The 20,614-nt window shown below is 36.2% G+C and overlaps 1 protein-coding gene across 6 annotated transcripts in view; it reads right to left on the reverse strand.

Moving 5' to 3' along the window:
- XIRP2 (xin actin binding repeat containing 2) overlaps positions 1 to 20,614 on the reverse strand; it is a 345,116-nt gene that overhangs the window by 23,612 nt on the left and 300,890 nt on the right. For all 6 annotated transcript variants that reach the window (XM_003266198.4, XM_003266201.4, XM_030796828.1 and 3 more), the window contains one exon: positions 17,850 to 17,984. In XM_003266198.4, coding sequence (XP_003266246.1) covers positions 17,850 to 17,984 — 135 coding nt within the window. The remainder of the gene's footprint in view (positions 1 to 17,849; positions 17,985 to 20,614) is intronic.

Genomic DNA, 20,614 nt, shown 5'->3' on the forward strand with positions numbered 1-20,614 from the left:
AGATTGGCAGAATAGTAGATGGTAACTGTCTCACTAGAGTGGAAAAAACAGAAGCTCATGTTCAATGCCAGTAATACGGCATTTTTACTAATCTCATTTCTAATAAAACTAGAAAAAGTTATGATATGTTAATATTATTTACATCTTTGTCAAACAGACATAAACAATACCAAAAACGGGCTGTTCATCTGAGCAAAAATGTCAGTGGATTCAAGCTTTGAAAGAATAATCAGTTCATTTTTTCTTTTAAGTGATGAGCATAACAATTTGTGGGTGACCATTGTGTTTGTCTGGATTTAGATATATTAAAATTCAAACACTGAATTTTTTCCTTTTGCCCTGAGGTTTCTCTTTTTATTTTTATTAATTTTCTCTTAAAAATTACAATATGCAACTTGACATCTCTAAGGTGTGAGCTTTATGTAAAGGCTTTTCCACATTCATCATACCCTCTTAAAGACTTAGCTCAAAAATTACTTTCTTTTTGAAACCTTTCCTGACTTCTATACGGGGGGCACTATTCTTGCTTTTTCTATTCCTGTGATATTAGCACACATCTGTATTATCTACCTATCACATTTGATAGTCGTCATTTCCTAATATGATCCTCTCCTTTAACCGAACTGTATCTATCACATGCATCCTCAAATCCCAATGATTAGCTTCCAGGCACACAGTAGATATCCAATAAAATGTCAAGGAGTAAATACATGGGCAAATACAGTAGTCACTTTTTTTAGTAGTGTGAAAATTTTATACTTTTTAATCTGCTTTCAAAATTGAGATTCCAAATTCTTCCACGTAACCCTAATTTTTTTGTTGTTGTCATTTTGGTTGGTCATCCCTTTGACACTAGCAATAATATATCAATCGCTTCACAAAGTGCACTCAGAAAGAGGAGTCTCTTCACAGATGTTCATAGATGTGATCAGAACATCTATGGAAAAATATGTGCAGTGCTGTGATACTGTAAAGGGTAGCTGACACCATCAGAGCGAGGAGAAGTCTGTACCAAGAAAGCAATAAATACACTAGAAGCCCAGATCCCACCATTATGCAATATATTCATGTAATAAACATGTACATGTACCCTCCTGAATCTAAATAAAAAATCTGTATATAAAGAGAGCAAACACATACACAGAGGTAAGGATTCTTTCAACACAGGAAAACAAAAAAGATATTCATGATGCTAAACAAACTAGTTTCTATGTTTTTTGTGAATTGTTATTCACTGAGTTAATGGATTTGACATGTTGTCAAGGATCATGTAGAAACTGCAGTGGGATGCACTGGGCAGAATTACTATGACATTGAATAACTATGTTGAGATATTTATGATGACACTGAAAGACAATTATTTATCCTCATTTTTTTATTTATAAAAATAGGAAAATAACATTAAGGGAAAAGAAGAGTTAAGGCAATTCCAAGTCCTAATTCTTTGTGTGACTCAATATACTCAGAAGTAAAGCTCCAGTTTTACTTAATTCAATAGTAACTCTGCCTAAAGTTATGGGAGTATGCTAGTTGGATTATTAGCTCTTAAACTGATAATGTTAAAACATTCAAAACATTTTAATGTAGTGACTTTTTTCTTTGAAAGCACTAAATTTTTAAACAAGAGTGACCTTGTAGAGCTTCACTCTTGCATTTATTTATTCAGACAACAGTTAATGAACATTGGCTATCTCAATGGCCTTGGGCTAGGCATTGTCAGTATTGTTTAATACACTTCTGTGATAATATCTCTATCTATGCAATATATGTGTATATATATATATATATATAATTAATGATATAAAAAGGCTCAGTTAGCTTGAAATTCCCTTGAAACAAGAATGCCAAATATATACCAAAGCATGAATTATGCAGAGTTATTGCATAAATTTCTGAGAGAAGTGTTATCATTCCATTAATTTTAACTCTTCTTTGACTCAAAACAATTATGCTTTGGTAATATTTAGCTAGAAAGAGCAAAGAATCATTTTTAATAAAGAAAATAATTGGTTTAAAAGTACAAAATTTTGCTGTCAAAAAAGGGAGGATTCTGAATAAGCAATGCTAGCTTTGGCTGCTAGAACTCTGACTGTCTGCTCCTGCTCTAAAAGTATTATTTATAGAGCTGTATTCCAGAGGCCCAAAATGCTGAAGATTCATAAAAAGAACATATAAAAGATGCACTCTCAACTGAGTCGTCAAACATATTAGTCACATAAATAACAATATTTATTTTACAAACTAAAAATGCAGCTTACATAAAGACATTCAATTCACAATAAAGAATGCATTTCAGAAGTTTTATGTAGATGTGTATTAAAGATATATATGTATATAATATTTCAATCCAACAGAGACACAAAGCATCTTAAAACCAGAGACACTAGGCTATAAATAAACATAAATGTCCAACAAGAGGCTGAAACTTAAGAGTCTTACAGGGAAGTGAAATTACAGATAAAAAGTTTACAAAAAGAATAAAATATTCTAAAGAAAAAGAAAAACAGAGGTAACGTGTCCTATGCTAATACCAACGAAAATCGAGAAACAGAGCCCTACCTCTTGATTACCATCCCTTCCTCACCAATATCCAACTGATTTCTATGTCCTACCGAAGCTATCTATTGCTATTTAAATGACCCTTGAGTCTGTGCCCTCTTTACCCTAGAACTTCAGACCCATTTAAGTCCTCATATATTTAATCTGGACTATTTCAGTAGTCTCCTAATTTATCTTCTTCCATCTCACCTTAACCTGCTTTGTATCAATCTTATACAGCCAGAATAATCTTTGTTAAAGACATATCTATTCATCTTACTCTCCTGTTTAAATTGCTTCAATGGCTCTTGATTGCCTTAGAAGAAAGTAAAAATTCTTTAACATGACATAAAATTTTGTTTATTATCTGGCCTTTGACAAAATCTCCAGCTTTATGCCTCAATTATTCCTCACTACACTCACAAATATATCATGCTGTTTTACCTTTTACAAAAATTGTCCCTTTGCCTAGAATGTATTCTATATGCATGAAAAATTATTTCAAGTTTCAGCTGAAGCATTCTCCCTCATCAGATGTCTTTCTTGACCATCTTTCACCTGAACTAAATTTTATCACAACTTCCTGGGGTTCCAATGAGCCTCATTTATATTTTCTATCATAGAATTGGACACATTGCACTTGTAATTATTTGTTCTCAATCTGTCTCTCTAATAGAGTCAGCTCCTTGAGTGCAAAATAATGTCATATACATAATTGAATCTTTTGTGCCTGACATATGGTGGGTGTCTAATGATTATCAGCTGCTTAGAAAAGTAAATAAATCTAAGGCCCAGCCTCTAGAGTCAGCCTTCCTGGGTTAGTATCATATCTGCTCACTTTTCTTGGAAAAGTTACTTAGACCTCCCATGCATCCATTTCTTGGTCAAAAAACCAAATAATATCTGCCTATCTCAGAAGGTTGTTGTGAAGAAGAAATAAGTTAGAATATTTTTAATAACCTGGCTCACAAGTGCTACAAATACCAAAGTGTTTGGTATCTTTACTTAATAAATATTTATTGCACACTTGTGTCAGACATTTTCCTAGTAATTCAGGATTTGGTAGTAAGCAAGGCCCTCCAAAAGACTGAGTAAAACTAAAGTTCAGCTACATCAGTGAATTTTACCAGAGAATTTCGTTGTATTAAGTCCAAAAACTAAAGAAGAAGCAAATCTCCCAATATGTACATTTTTTTTTTCTCCACCAAAGAAGGTGTAGATTTAGGGGGTTACTCAAAGAGAGAAGGAAAAAGGAGCCTGTATGTATTGTGACACTTCCAAACCATTCTGGCTCCTGACACATGGAAATATTCTGTAGAGATATAGCCAGAGAGCAGGCTTGTGATCACCTATCCAATTTATTTACACTTCATCTTTCATGAACTCATACTTAGTGAACAGTTTATAATTATTTAATCTATTACACAATTCTTTCCACGATTCTTCTTTGCCTAAAAGATACTGTTGTATGATTCCCATTTTGACAGTAAAAAACATTAAGATTTGTAGATAATTTATCTTTATATCAGTCACAGCTCCCAGTTTCAAGAATTGGAGTCTGACTGATTTAAACAGAAAAGAGAATTTATTGAAGAGGCATTGGGTGGCAGGGGTGGAGAGTGTATCTCAAGAAATCTCCAGGAAACTGGAGAATAAGACTTGGAGGGTTTGTATCCAGTAACAGTACAGAATATAGTTGCAGAGACATCTGGTAAACTTACCCTGGTTGCTGCCACCAGCCCCAGACACATTCACTGACAATGCTATCAATAGTGTGTACTGGATGTTGCTTCTGAAATACTTATAAATTTCTTAAAATTGGAGTAATCTCCTGCCACCAGCCATCACCAAAATTGATTATCTATGGTCCCTGCTTCTCATGTCACTAACCTCTTATGCAAAGCCTGAGAAGGAAGTGATCAGTATAGTCTTGTTTGCACACCTGGATCCTAGACATTAGGAAAGCTAGGAGAGTGAGTATATGGTATTTGCAGTTTCTCTTAGTGGTGGCTGGTTCTACCTCATTGGGTGGTAGAATAGAAAATGGTTTTGATGTAAAAAAAAAAAAAAAAGAAAACTGTCCATTAGCCTTCTTAAGAAATATTATTTATGAACACTGAGATCTTCTTAACCAAATGGAAACCAGTTAAAAGCACAAGAAAAGGGGTGCCACTCATTTTTGACAATACATAACATAGTAGAAAGCACTATCCAAATCTTACTAAAAAAACTGATTTGGGCTTATTTCTTGGTAACGTATGTTCCATGAGATGTTACAAGGACATGTAGGAAGACTTTGAGACAGTGCAGTTTTCCTGTTAAGGGTATCATAAAGAGTTGCTGTTATACTGAATTATACAGACCTCCCTCCCTCTTTCACTGTCCCTCTGAGTCTTTATGGCCATCAGTCCTTTTCACTGGGAGAGATGACATTTTAAATCCTTACATAAAATCCAAATAAGAAGGAAGAAAATTAATAAAACAGATATGGCTTGGATCTAAGCATTGCAAGGTTATCTGCACAAACATGGTATCACAGGGCAATAATTAATTATGACAAAAATGGTAACTTGTGTTTTCTTTAAAACAAGGAAAATGAGGAAAACTGAAAAGGTAATAATTTGTAATTGCACTAATGAATGTATCTACGAGCAACTAGGGGAGTGAAAAGAGATTGGGGTGGTAGGACTGTTGGGTTATGGCCAAAATTCATTATTGGCTCAAGTAAGAAATCATGTAAATAAGTCATAACTAATTTCAGTCTCAATATCTTTGCTGGTAAACTGCTGGGACAGAGGCTGAGGGAGCACTGAAGGAGACAGGAAGGGCTAGCTTTGATCAAGTGTTGTTAAGTCTCAGGAAAAGCAAAGTACAAGGCCCTTTACAGTTGAATAACGTCAAACTTCTTTAAGGCTCTTCCGTGCTAGCATTCTACATGTTGATTTCAAATGAATTTAACCAGTAAAAGTGGTTTAGGGAAGAATGTTATGCAAGTTTTTAAAATATCAAAGATATATCGTGAATATAGTATACTAACTAGAATCCCATCAACAAGATATTTTGAATTAATATTTTTAACACCTAAAGTCAATAAGTGATGCATTCAACATGCATTTGTGAGGTACTTAGCATATAGACCTGATGGTACTATTTCTTATTATCATAATCCCTTATGTAGAAATGAAAGGCCCACATTTTGAGGAAGGGAAGGAAAAGGAATTCAGGGAAGAAATGAAAACTTCTTTCTTGATCTCAAAAACAACAACAAAAAAGAAACTATGATGGGGGGGTATTTGTTTACAGTGTTAGAATGATGATACAAAGTGTTTATGGTAAAAGATTCACAAAATGAACCCCAGCCTAAAGTATTGACTTAATTGAAGTTCCAACAATCTCTCCCAATGTTTTTAAACACTGCTATATGTTGAATTGCTATTAGATTATTGTAATTTGTACTCTGAGGAAAAAGAGTAAATTTCAAATGCTACAGAATGCTGTACCAATATCTCTAGAGGGCACTGATATTCACCTAAGGGTTAGCAAGTTTGACTGAGCTCTTGGCTCCCCATCTGGTATCCATCTAGTGGTAGGTACATAAGGTGTACTGTCCTTCTCAAAGAGTGAGAAATGAAGTGGCCTCCACTCGTTCCTGAAGATGTGAACAATTTCCTCCTTTCCATGCCTAAGTAGATACCCAGGAGCGAAGGATAAAGAACAAGTCCAGGAAAAAGCCCCTAGAAGATGTAACCTTATTCCTTATTCTGTGTCGTTAAGATGTGTGAAGAAGCTAGGCAAAAATGAAGTTACCCTAACACATGTCTACAATAGCATGGCTGTAAGGACAGAATTTCTTAATGCCTCTTACTTTTCTTAAGCCTTGTGTTCTTCCAGTTTTTTTTTAGCATGATAATTTGTTTGTAATTATGCAAATTAATAACTAAATGAACATCAAAAAGAATAGAGAAGCTTGACTCAATCCAATCATTTTCAAAGACACATGAAGATGGGTTTATTTTGAGAAATACAGACCCAGAAGAAGCAGAAAGAGCTAATAATATCTTCTGTCAAGTACTAACACAAAGCACCCATTTTCATAAAAGTAACTATGTGGAAAAAGCATTTTGCAGATTTCACTAAGTTCTACAAGCATAATGAGTCTATAACATGAATGATTTCTTTTGTTGTTATATCTTTCCTTGATACTGACAAACCAGCAAAATCTAAGAAGTTAAAATTTTGTGGCTTGCCATTTCATTATAGCAATTTGAAAATAGAGTAAATTTAATTAGCATATTAGAATATATTGCCTAAACACTTGAGAATTCTATTTTATGTAATTATACAAAAAGATCTGTTTTTATATTGTTAAGCTAATACGAGCCTTCAGATAGAAGGGGGCGATAGAAAAATGTCTCTTCTATTTCAACTTTCCCTAGATGTGCACTCCCTCTCATCAAAGAAAATATAAAAGTCCATTATGTCAAAAGATCTGTATTTTACATCTTTATTAACATCAAATACTTTTTGAGATCACCTAATTAAGTATGGAGGAAACTCTTGCTGTGACCTTTTGTCTTTGGGGGAAAGGGTCTAGGTGCCACTTCCTCAACAACTCAGGGCCTTGTGATGAGAACAGCAGCACTCCTTTTTCCCCAAAGCAACCCCAATTTATTTCACTTTAAGGTAGTGAAGGATACATCTGTAAGTGTACATTTATTTTCTAAATGAAATTGAAAATAGGTTCTATAGGAACAAATAGGTTTATAGAAACAGAAGGCCCATGATACTATTAAGAAGAAAATTTGTGGTATTGGTACTTGAATAATTGGGGTAAATGCTATTCCTACAAATCCTATTTTGGAAAATGAGTAAAATGAATCTTAGAAAGAAAAGAAACCAATGATGATTTTTTAAAAGCAATTGGATCTGTGCTTGCAACTCAGTCTTACTAATGGATATCTGCACTATCCACCGAGGCCCTGACTTCCTGAGAAAAAGGGCCAGGGCACCCTCTATGTGTCAACGTTTCTAACCACCTGCCAAGTCACCAGGAAGATTAGTGTACTTAGTTTTTTTTCAGCAAAGTAAAAGAACCCAGCTGAATGGACACAGTATACAGACTGCACCATTTCCCCAAGAAGATGTTCTGCAAAAGACACAGGTAGAATGTCTGCCTGTGTCTTCACAGTGTGGATTGGGAATGAGTTTCCCTTTATGATGTTGTACTGGAATGGCCTACCATGTTCTCACAGGGGAGGGAGGAGTGAATCCCTCTATGCATTAGCAGTATAACTCATATACCAATAGATTCTGCAGAAAGAAGCTGAAATGGCTTCTTACAAGTTGCAAAAAGACTGTGACTGAAACTTTATGATCATGCCGCAGCAGACAGTTAGCAATTACCATCAGCTTCATTTGGGACTAGCAGAGGTTGAGAGTTACAGTGTTTGGCTATAATGTAATGTGATTCACGTTAGTAGAACACGGAAGACAGTCTGATTATATTTTATGGGCACACCTTCAATCCCAGGAAAAGTCCACACAGTGGTTTAGTTATGTTAAGATCTAAAAGACTATAGGCAGTTTTACTACATTATTTAATAAGGTTTTTCACTTTATAATTAAATAAAGCCCTGTCTTTCATGAAACAGTATTATTGGTACAGAAATATCAAAGATACAAACCCAAGACACGTTAGATGTATAGGTTGCATCACCCTATGAAAATAAATTTTTAATGAAAGATTGCAAAAAACATTACAATGAAGTAAAGTTTCAGTCTTAATTAATTATTGGTGTATCAATCTAATAAATTTAAAAAATCCTTTATTTTTGTTCTGATTGTTTTATTTACTTTTAATGTTTTAACATATTTTCCTTCAGTTAATTTATATCATTCTATCATTTATTTTATTAGAAAATTTTTTTTGAGACAGCGTCTCACTCTGTCTCCCAGGCTGGAGTGTGGTGGTGTGATCATGGCTTACTGTGGCTTTGAACTCCTGGGCTCAAGCCATCCTTCCACCTCAGCCTCCTGAGTAGCTGGGACTACAAGCACATGCCACCATGCTTGGCTAATTAAAAAATATTTTTTCTTTTGTAGAGATGGGGTTTTGCTATGTTGCCCAGGCTGGTCTCTAACTCCTGGCCTCAAATGATCCTCCCACCTTGGCCTCCCACTTTGGCCTCCCAAAGTGCTGGGATTATAGGCTAGTTTATTTTTAATATTCTAATATGTCATATATATGCAGCAACTACTATTTCAATATAGTCTACCACCAGCAAAGGAATTACCTGGGATTAGGGTATCAGTAAATTGGTTGTTTGGCTGGCTCATATTTATTATTTTCACTATGATTTCTTTAAGCCTTTGCTTTCTCTGGATTCTTCACAGTCTCCTATTCTATTTTTTGACTGCAGTAGTTATCTCAAGAGAAATGTCAACATAAGAAGAAGGTCCCTGCTATCAGAGTGTGAACAGAATGACGTGTGCAGGCAATAAGCCTCAGATCAGAAATCAAGAAGGGAGAGGTCAACCCTGGGATAGCAAATCCTGCCTTATGTTTGTACCGTCATAGTCATTGCTGCACATTAGAATCACCTAGAGAGCTATCAAATACCCCTGCTCCTTGATCATTCTCCAGAACAATTAAATCAATTACCTGGGCTGCCCGGGGATTTCCAGTGTACAGTCCAGCATAAAGAGGGCTTAAATGCTCAGAGTTCCCACTGGGATTCCATGCCCCAGCTGAACAAGGAGGATGGTTTGATTCCAAATCTTTGTAGAGTCATGGTAGGGGTAGGAGGTGATGTTTCGGAAGCTTGGAAAAGATGCCCTGTTTCAGGCCCAGAGAGATGTGGGAATCTACAGACAGAGGACTCATGGAAACTTGCTACCACTACATCCCTGTAGCATAACCCAAAGAAGCCTGGGTAGAGTGGGGAGTAGGGCTTTGTGAAGAGTATGGGGTGCATTTTAGAGAGATCAGTCTCATGCAGGCTTTTATGAGGGCAAGGGAAAAATGAATGGTTTGTTGGGGCTTGAAGAAAAGGCTTTTCTATCTTTCATCTTGAGAAATGCAAGTCCTCATGTGGTTGCTTTGTGTTTTTGCTTTTGTTTTCCACACAGTTGGTCTAGGCAGTTCTAAATGCAGTTAATTTACTTCACAACTTGAGTAAGAATCTTCTTCACAGAATATAATTCTGTTGATTCAATTTCTACAAAAAAGAGCATGGGATCCTGCCACAATCTACAGAGCTATAGGGAAGGTGGATGTGGGTAGGAAGAGAAGAGACACAGATTGAGTAGTAGGAGAAAACCAGCTGCAAAATGGCAAGGAAGCAGTGCCATGGACACAGTTTTGAAAAGTGGTAATAAAATGGGCAATCATGAGCATGGCAAAGATAATTTTGAATGCCAGAGTAGTGAAAGAAAGTCAATTCCTGAAATATGCATCTCCAAACCCCCAATGAGATCTGCGTTTGCATTTCCACTTCTTGCAGAATTGAAAGGAAAACCAAATTACTAGTATAGAGCAAAGCTGATTTGCTGTATGGCATAGTCAGGAACTGAGAAGTCCCATTAATAGATAATTTCAGTCAACTGAATTCTGCATCAACCAGCTCGTGCAGATCTGGCCGTATGAATATTAGTGACAACTGGTTGAGGCTATTTTGCTCTATTTAGCAAACTCCTGGTCTTCCAATTCTGCTTGAGCATTAAAAAGTTAATCTTATTGTGTTCTTTTCATCATCAAAGCCCACTCAGCCACAGGCACGAAGAAAGAGCTGTAGAGGATAAATAGATTAAAGGGCCTAGATTTGGAAGGAAAAATTCAGTGAAAGATTTGTTATGAGAATTTTAATTTTTTACCAGAGTAAGACTGCTGAATCTAATCTGTCTATGAGCCTTATTTATGTGCCTCTTGAGAACAATGTTTGTGCTATTTTTGTTCTTTGTTTTCTTGAGATCAAGCTGAGACCCTGCTATGATCACTCAGCCTGTGGAAGGTTCATGAGTATCCGCTGGCCTATCTGCGGAAAGGTCTATGTGATTCCACCACCTGTGCCAAATAAAAAGCAATAGTTCTGTGGCAAATACGGGTCCTTATTTCTGAGCATGTTGATCACACACTGGCTTTATTCTATTAAGACCGTTATAGAAATATACTTACCTTCATTGTTCCAACTGCACAAACCAGAAAATGTTACTAGGTAGATTTTTCCTCTACCTTTTCTTTCCCTTCCATACATCAACTAAAACATGCTGAGAAACCACATACGCAACACTCACACTTGTAAGCATTGAAAAAAATCAACATCCCTTCAACTCTTCCTTTTTCTCTGCTATTCAAACAGCATAGCTTTTCCTCTCCTACCTAACTCAATTTGTATATTAATTATATTGTTTTCCTCTCAGTAGTATCTTGCCACTATACTATAAATAAAGCAGTCTTCAAAGGCAATGCTATGCTATTTATTTGTTCCCACTTAAGAAAACAAATTTTTATTTATTGTGAGGCTCCAATGTACTTATATAGAGTGTTTGAAGCATATTTCTTTCTTGGTCCACCTTATCTTGTCATATATTATAGTCAGGGTTAAACACTTTTTCTTCGAAAGAAGACTTGCTATTATAATTTTTAAAACATGCACTAGAGTTACCGATTACTCCACAATGACATACGCTCAAAACACGTACAGGTATGCTCATTTCAAGCTAATCTTTGGATAACGGAGCTCCTAAAAAACTATAGTCTCCCAGAGCTAAAGAATGGAAAAGAAAGCCAAGGTGTGAGGCACAGAATATGATAATCCTTCTTTGTCTTTTTACATATACATTTGTGAATCATATGCTATTTTGAGAATAATTGCCACTTGATTATGTCCCCTCTTGGCTTAAAGATCAATATTTTTAATGATAATAGCTGGGGTTTATTAATCAACTAATATATGCTAGACAATATACTAAAAGATTTATGTGGACATTTTATTCTTAAAATGACCTGTTATTATTTTAGAAGGAATTAAATAGTGCTATGGTTTGAAGGTTTATCCCCTTCAAAATTCATGTTGAAATGTAATTGCCAGCCTGGGCACAGTGGCTCATGACTGTAATTCCAGCACTTTGGGAGGCCAAGTGGGTGGATCACTTGAGCTCAGGAGTTTGAGACCAGTCTGAGAAAAATGGCGAAACCCCATCTCTTAAGAACAAAAACAAAAACAAAAATTAGCTGGGCGTGGTGGCATGTGCCTGTGGTCCCAACTACTCAGGAGACTGAGATGCGGGTATTGCTTGAGCCTGGGAGGTGGGGGTTGCAGTGAGCTGAGATCACACCACTGCACTACCACCTGGGCAACAGAGCAAGACCCTGTCTCAAAAGATCAAAAAATGTATTTGCCTTTGTGATAGTGTTGGGAGATGAGAACTCTAAGAGGTAGTTAGTCATGAGGGCACCACCTCATGAGTGAACTAGTGTCATTATGATAGGAGTGAGAGTGAGTTCCCCCTTCTTGTTCTTGCTCCTTCAGACCCTCTCACTTTCTGTCACATTATGACACAGCAAGAAGGTCCTTAACAAGATGCCAACACCTTGACATTGGACTGTTCATCCTCCAGGAATGAAAGCCAACAAATTTCTTTTTTATAACAAATTAACCAGTCTCTGGTATTCTGTCACAGCAGCACAAAGTGGACTAAAATAGATGGGTAACTCGGGATTATAACCCAGTCTCTCTGACTCTAGAGCCAGCAGCCCCAATTACTACTCCAGATTGCCTCATTTTGAGTGCTGGTACTTTAAGTTATAAGAGTCACTTTAAAATAGTGCTCATAATTAAAAGACAATACAAGATACATTCTTGGTCACAACCTTGTATGTTGATAGAGATCTAGGTTAGGTTGGGGCTGTTAATAGCAATCTATGACCTTGAAGAATTACGTATGTGGCAGGGAGCTATAGGCAGGTTTAAAGCACTTAGATGAGAAATGCTTTGCAATGTGGACATTTAGCTGATAAAAATATATTTAGTTTGCTGGAAAATAATTACAGGTCACCTTTAAAGAGTCTAAAACACACAGTAGTCAGATTATATCTGTCACAAGCTGTCAAAAATGTTTTTTATTGACCTAACATTGTCTAGAGATTGTTCTAAATCCACATAATCTTACAGAATCCTAGCATTTACATTTTAATTTTTGCAATAGCAGATATATGAGGAAAGATATATACTGTCACTCAGCGCATCAGAGTTAGTGGCAGGGTAAAGGTCAGGAATGCTTTTTCTTCTTGATATAGATTCAGTGCAGCAATTTCACATGATAGCAAATACCTTAGCACTGGATTGCACTGATTACTTCCAAAATTTTTGGAGCTCCATCTGCTCTTTCCTACTTATGCTACTTAGGACAAAAAAAAAGCAACTTGAGGAAAGAAGCAGCTTCTGTGGCTTCACAAAATAATACACAAAGAGCTCCTCAGTACTGCATAAATATGGAGGAAAGAAAAGGAAAAAGAAATCCACTTAAGAAGATGAAAGTCAAATCCTAAGTGTGAGAATGTGGCCACAAAGAAAGTCCTAGACTACTAATAGGTACAAGGTTTCTTTCTGGAAGGTTGGGAATGTTTTAAAATTAGATTGTGGTGACACTGCACAACTCTGTAAATATTCTAAACAATCATTGAACTGTATTCATAAAATGGGTGAAAGTTATGGTATGCAAATTATATCTTATCAAACCTGATAAATACGGAAAAAGAAAAAAAAGAGGAAGAAAGTCCTAAAAATAACTACACAGAAACCATAGAGTGGGCAAGTGAAAATTAACTCAGGAGAGAGGCAATGGCAATTTTACATCAATAGCAAATTTATTCTAATATCTGTTCCAGCATATCTAGAGATACCCTTTTAAAGTTGAGTAGATGGATTATTTAGAATGTTTTTCCCAAATGGAGACTGTCATAGTGAGTGGATAAAAAGACACCCCTCTCAAGTTGTCCTTTTCATTCTAGCATTGAGGGCCTACTGATTTTCACTAGCATAAAACACTGAGCAAAAGCAGGAGATAGGCTGAGTGACTTATAATCCCTTAAAGAGGGTTTGGTTTAATTTATGTCTACTGGAAGCATTAATGGTTGTTTTGAAAAACAAAATCCAAATGGGTAATGTTAAAAATGGCTAGTATTAACTGCAAAGGCAACCTAATAAAGGTTCCCCAACCTATTCTTTGAAGAAGCTCAACCCTTCCCACCACCCAACTCTCTCCTTCGGAGACCCAGAGTGGCTCCTTTTCCTAATTTTCATAGGCATACTCTGCAGGCTAACAGGAATATGGCTAACTGTTTAACAGGCAGAACTACAAAAGCATGGCGAGTCTAGAATACATAAATGGGACATCATCCTAAGTTTAAAATGTCTGGCATAAATAAATGTTCCTATATTGTGCATCCCTTTTTTCTATTTCAGAATTTCCCTTCCATTAGACGTAAAACAGTCTAATCCATCAGCAAAAGAAGGGATCTTTAATCTCAGAGATAGATTAATTATCAAAATTTGTTTAGGCCAATTGCTGATTTCCCAGACAAACTGTTACCAAATAGTCAGCTAATTACCCTGAAACATCTGACTTCAATACATTAGGAAGCAAACAGACAGATTGGACTTTATTATTATACCTTATTAAGCTATTACTAATTGTGGCATTAAATATTGTCAGAAATCCAGAACAAATGTTCTTTCTTTTAACTCTAATTAAACTTGATTTCCAAATTAATATTAATTACTGTATGTCAAAAAAATAAATATTTTTTGGCCAGGGGCAAATAGCAGGGAAATAAATCTCAAGGACTTTCAACAGCAAAGAGATTGAAAACACTATCAGAATTGACAACATCTTAGGTAAAGATAGAATTAACTACCTGTGTTTACCAGCAAACATCTTGTCCACAATCCCTGCTGATACAAGAAGTCATTTTTAGAATGCATTTAGACAGCATTAAAAGTTTGACTATCTAAGACATAGTTTTTCTACATTTTCCCTGCTATAGCCAAATTTGACATTTATCTCAATTTTCCAATAAGGATTACAAATTAAGGCCATTTAAAATAAGACACAAATGACTTCTTCCTTCTTTTTTTTTTTTTTTGAGATGGAGTTTCGCTCTTGTTGTCCAGGCTAGAGTGCAATGGCGCCATCTCGGCTCACTGCAATCTTCACCTCCCTGGCTCAAGCTATTCTCCTGCCTCAGCCTCTCAGTAGCTGGGATTACAGGCATACGCCACCACACCTGGCTAATTTTATATTTTTAGTAGAGATGGGGTTTCTCCATGTTGGTCAGGCTGGTCTCAAACTCAGGTGATCCGCCCATCTCGGCCTCCCTAAGTGCTGGGATTACAGGCGTGAGCCACCACACCTGGCAACAAATGACTTTTTATTTCGCTTTCCTACAGACTTCTGCATACGGTCTTCATTCAACAAATGGTGTTTACTAGTTTATTCTTACCTGTGTTTCTTTTATATTGTATTTATATTGCCTTGCATTATGGCTTAGGTTTATTCATTCCTCATGGAATTATTGGATATTATTAACATTATCTAAAGGTAGATAATGAAACTGAAGTTTAGAGAAGTCACTACAGTTCCAGATTCATGCAAATATTCAGAATTCTAGTGCATGATTTTTATTACTTTCATACACATTTGCAGAGCAGGGACTACATATATTATAACAATAAACTACATTTGCAAGGAGCTTATAGTAGATATATATTTTTGTTTGATTTTGTTTTTACCCAGCATATATTCTTCATTGAAAACCATATGCTGAGAACTTCCATTTAGGTAAACAAGGTACAGAGGTCTAAGCCAATCAGCATCCTCTTGCTACAGCAATTAGATATGTAAGGAGCATGTATATTCCATTCAGAGCCAACAAGATGCTATAAGCCTTTTTCTTGGGACTTCTGGGAAAATGATTCTTACTTTCTCTGCACTCCTTTTGCTACAACCTTGGGGAAACTTGGATGAGAATGGGGCCAACCCAGTGGAAGTGATGCTGAGAGGTCAGGAAGAAGAAATCTGATAAGGGTGATACTTTGTTTACTGTTTGAACAAATGTTTGCGTGGAGCTTACAACGGACCAGGCAATGTGTTAAGCACTTTACAAATACTAAATCATTTATTCTTCTAAACAAACCCATGGGGTGGATACTGTCATACTATTGACTTTATAATTAGGGAAACTGAGAGACAAAGATGTTAAGAGACTTGTCTAATGTCAAACAGTTAATACACAAAGGAGCAGGAATTTGAACCCGAATCACCTGGCTCCAATATCTGTGATCTTAGCCACTTTGCTAGGACCATACTTTAAGCCCCTACATCAATGGTAAGGTGATACATATTTGACAGTGTTATTGAAAGAAGGAAAAAAAAAAAAAAGAAAGGAAGGAAGGAAGGATTTGTTGCATTTGCCAATTTCCCTGGTGTAAATATTCTCACTATGGCTGATTTCAAGTTGTTAGCAACATGGTGTCTGGTTTTCAAAACTCCCCAAAATTTAATGATTGGAGAGTTGATACAAGCCAGCTCTGCTACTCCACTGGAGCTTACATCAAATCTCCCTTCCACAAGACTATTTTTCGTAAACCTGTAATATTTCTTTTGGTTTAGGCCATTTTTGGGGGGTTTTCTGTCTTTTGCAGTACTAAAGAGTCTTAACCAAGATCAAGTTTCACAGATACGGAAATATTTTCACATAAATTGCTCTTTGTCACATTAAACCTCCAGAGTAACCTAATGAGACAGGCCAATCACTCAACAGCTTTTCCATCCTACTCATCAGAAACTGAAGATTGAGGGCGTTATGAATTTGGTCTGTGCAGCACTGGTTACATAGTATGCCAGACCCAGTGTAAAATGAAAATGTAGAGTCCCTTGTTCAAAAGTTGTTGAGAATTTTAAAATGGAGACAGAAGAGTGTTAAACTAAGTGCCTGGAGTACAGGACCCTGTGCAACTGCACAGGTCACACATCTGTGAAGGTGGCCCTGGGTCTGTGTAACCCTGAAAAGTAGCAGAGGTGGCGTGTAAATCCAGATCCACAAGTCCCATAGCCCATAGTCCCCACTGCTTCCCTTCAAAGTGAAGGATCTATAAATTCATTACTGATATTTCTATGTAGAATTTGTTATTTAAACTATTAATGATAGTAATATTTTATATTGTTGACCAGTTTAAACACACACATCTACACTCAAAGACTCCTACATTGCAACAGTTATATATTAGATCACAAGTATCTTAATCTTAATTTCTTATTTATATAAAGTTTCCTTTAGGCAATATTAAAAAGAAATCTTGCCACAAATTTATTGAGCTACCTATATTGTACATTTTTAACTTTGCAACCAGAGCCAGAAAAAGGAAACAAATAATCTTTCACGTATGAGATTTTTAATCATTCTACCTGATATGCCACCTCATCCCCTGCCACACATAGCACGCAATGGTTTTCATTTAAAAAAATTTAGGCAACTCTATATGTCCCGGGGATTAAAAAAAATACATCCACTTCATTTCTCACTACAAAATTTAAGAAATACCTCAGTTGCCTCCTTCCTCATGGAAAACATGGGCCTAAGTACACCTGTTTACAGTGTAATTACTATTAATATTTTTCAAAGTCTGATGAGTTTTATTACTAAGATTCTCACATTCAAAAATCATTAAATCTCATGACAGTATTTTGTGGTATATAATAATGAAATAATGAAATCAATGAAATGGGAAAATATTTTATATAAGATAACATTTGGAGGTCATATTATGTGGTTTTATGTAACATCTGGGCTCTACTATTCAATGTTTGAGGATTTTAAAGAAAACAGAAAACTCCCCACCACAATAAACAGCTGAATAATGCTTCCAGCTGAATCTATGCAAACAACCAGCAGCTAGTTTATTATGAATTATAACCTAGAAGCAGAGGCTCAGTATAAACATTGCTCTCAACAGTTCAATTTACCTATTGACTAACCTAGACTATTTAATTTTCATTTATGTCTGAAACGTTAGAAGATGAGAGGTAGAATATTCCAGCACAGTCTCTAGAAATTTGGCAAAAATGCTTCAAGTAAGTAAATAAATACATATATATGCTTTAAAGATTTTCTAAAACATTTCAAAGCTACAGTGTTTGTTAACGAGTAATGAAAATAAATGTATCACTAAAGAAAGGAGATTTCTACATTGGCACCAAAATGAGAGCATTTCAACCATGCCTGATTTACCCATCATCTGTAGTAGTATTACCTGCTCAGATCTGTTCTGATGTTGATACTGGTATTGAGCAAAGGTATTACGGGAAGAAGTAATTTCGTCCTCAAATTGTTTCTTCACCTTGGCCAAACCACCAGGCACTGTGCACATTTCTGATTCTTCCATCATCTAGGATGATTTAAGAAAAAGGAACATTCAGCTTTACAGCTGTGCAGGATGGGAGTCTCAAGCTATTTTAAAAATAGTTGACATTTATTGATAGGAAGTATCTTAAAAAGATATTCATGTACACCATTATTTCAGTATGTCTTTAACAAAAACCTTAATAAATATATTCTCTCTGGGTTGTTTTCTCATTTATCAGTCTTTTGATATAAAGTCAGAAGAATTTTCAAAGTATTGAGTTAATTCTCCTAATCTCAGATACATTTTGATGTCTGCAGATCAGACCTATTAGATTGCACAGTATTTCTCCTGTAATATACAGACTAGTGGGTATTAGAATAATGGACTCACTTTTAACCCTCAATAAAGTTGTCATTAGAAACCCAAACATCTATATAGGGAACACGTTATTAAGAATAATTTTAAAATCATTTTTACTCCAAATTTTTAAAATTATTAAGGATGAACAAAATAGCCTCAGAATATTCCTTATGTAAAAATATTAATATGAGTAATGAGACTACTTAAGTGATTTTGTATGTATTAAATGACATATTCTGTCATTTAATGCTTCTCCATATTCTGTGAGATATGGACACCTATTACCCACATTTTAAAACAAAGAAATTAAGACTTAGAAAAGTAAGACAGTTGTTACATTCTCACAGCTAGAACAGAAGTGCTGGCACTGGAATTTCAATCCACATCTGTCTGTCTTCATCACTGCCCTCAAAGAACAGGTAGAAAACCAGCAGCTGCACTACTCCAGGATTAGCACACCCTAGGCATTAGCTCTGAGCACTGGCATGTCAGAATCAGGGGGCTTTAACATTAGAAGGGTTCTAGTCTATCACTGTCATTTCACAAATGAGAAAACTAATTTCGATAGGGATCACTGGAAGCAATTTGAAAAGCACCTGAGTAGTCCTGTGAGACCTATGCCCCTTCGGGAAGTGCAGAAGTAGCTCACGCGCATTGGTTTTGATGATTCAGCACACTTCAGAACCCAGCAGGCACTCAAGCCCAGATGGGATAACTCTCAAGCAAACAGGCCCCATGCCAGCCTTCCCTCCTCCAGGAAGATTCTAGGTCTGCTTGCAACTGGAAGACTTGGCAACACTTCAAATCAGAGCAGGTCTCCTGAGGTCTGACCCAGTCCTGACATAACCCTCAAAGCCTTAAGACCTCGAAAGCAACTGGGGGCCCAGGAGCTGAGAGGTTTCTATACCATGAACTGTGGACTTTGGGGGCCCTGGATCTTTAACCAAATAAGTAGTTTTTCAAATAGATATTAAAAATGTAGTGCCCATCTTGGGGTTTGGGTTTCCCACACTCCAGAATATTATAGACTAATATTCAGGATTATCTAAATTACTAGCAAATACTCAAGTTGTTGCTTTACTAAGTTAGTAACGTTTCCTTATTTATGTGGACTGTCAAATATTTCAGAACATGTGTGCTGGCCCTTTGAGAAGAGATGATTGTGCTCTTCTATGAACTGGGTATATATTGCATCAAATTCTGCAACAAACTTTAAATGTAAATCCTAATCAATTACTTCTAGTTGATGTATGTTAAGGTCATAAAAATGTACAGCACCGCTTTTGAAATTTAAGATACAGTGAAAAAGGGGAAGGCTGAATTAAGGCCACAATATTTATTTTACCCCTTCTGCCATTTAATTTATATAAGTGGCTTTCCTGGATAAATTATATATAGATAATCTATAAGTATTAAATTATAGACATTAAGGTAATTATTAAGAAGAACCTTGCTGTTTCAAACAACTATTATGATGTCCCAGTCATGTGCAAATTAATCTGGGAAGCCTTAGTATTATGCTTACGACCAGATGCTCTCCTGGTAAGTGCATTTTCATAAAAAGATCAATTCTTTTTTTTTTTTATTTTTTTTTATTTTTCATGTTCTTTTTTATTATTATTATTATACTTTAGGTTTTAGGGTACATGTGCACAATGTGCAGGTTTGTTACATATGTATCCATGTGCCATGTTGATTTCCTGCACCCATTAACTCCGTATGTTTATTGTGGCACTATTCACAAAAAGATCAATTCTTATACTGTACACGTTGCCTCTCATCTATAAAATGGATTAAAAAACAGATATACCAGCCTGTCGTGGTGTCTCACGCCTGTAATCCTAGCACTTTGGGAGGCCGAGGTGGGTGGATCACAAGGTCAGGAGTTCGAGACCAGCCTGGCCAACATGGGGAAACCCCATCTCTACTAAAAAAATACAAAAATTAGCCGGGCATGGTGGCACATGCCTGTAATTCCAGCTACTTGGGAGGCTGAGGCAGGAGATTTGCCTGAACCAAGGAGGCAGAGGTTGCGGCGAGCCGAGATTGCTCCCCTGCACTCCAGCCTGAGAAACAGAGCAAGACTCCGTCTCAAAAAACAAAACAAAACAAAACAGATATACCCATTACTTTCCTTTAGCACTGCGCTTTAGAAACAGACTACATCACACATGCAAAAATTCATACAGTTGATTTTTTGTTTTTTGTTTTTTTTGAGATGGAGTCTCACTCAGCTGTCCAGGCTAGAGTGCAGCAGCACAATCTCAGCTTACTGCAATCACTGTCTCCTGTGTTCAAGTGATTCTCCCGTC

The sequence above is a fragment of the Nomascus leucogenys genome, chromosome 17, assembly GCF_006542625.1.
Source record: "Nomascus leucogenys isolate Asia chromosome 17, Asia_NLE_v1, whole genome shotgun sequence".
Classification (NCBI taxonomy): Eukaryota; Metazoa; Chordata; class Mammalia; order Primates; family Hylobatidae; genus Nomascus; species Nomascus leucogenys.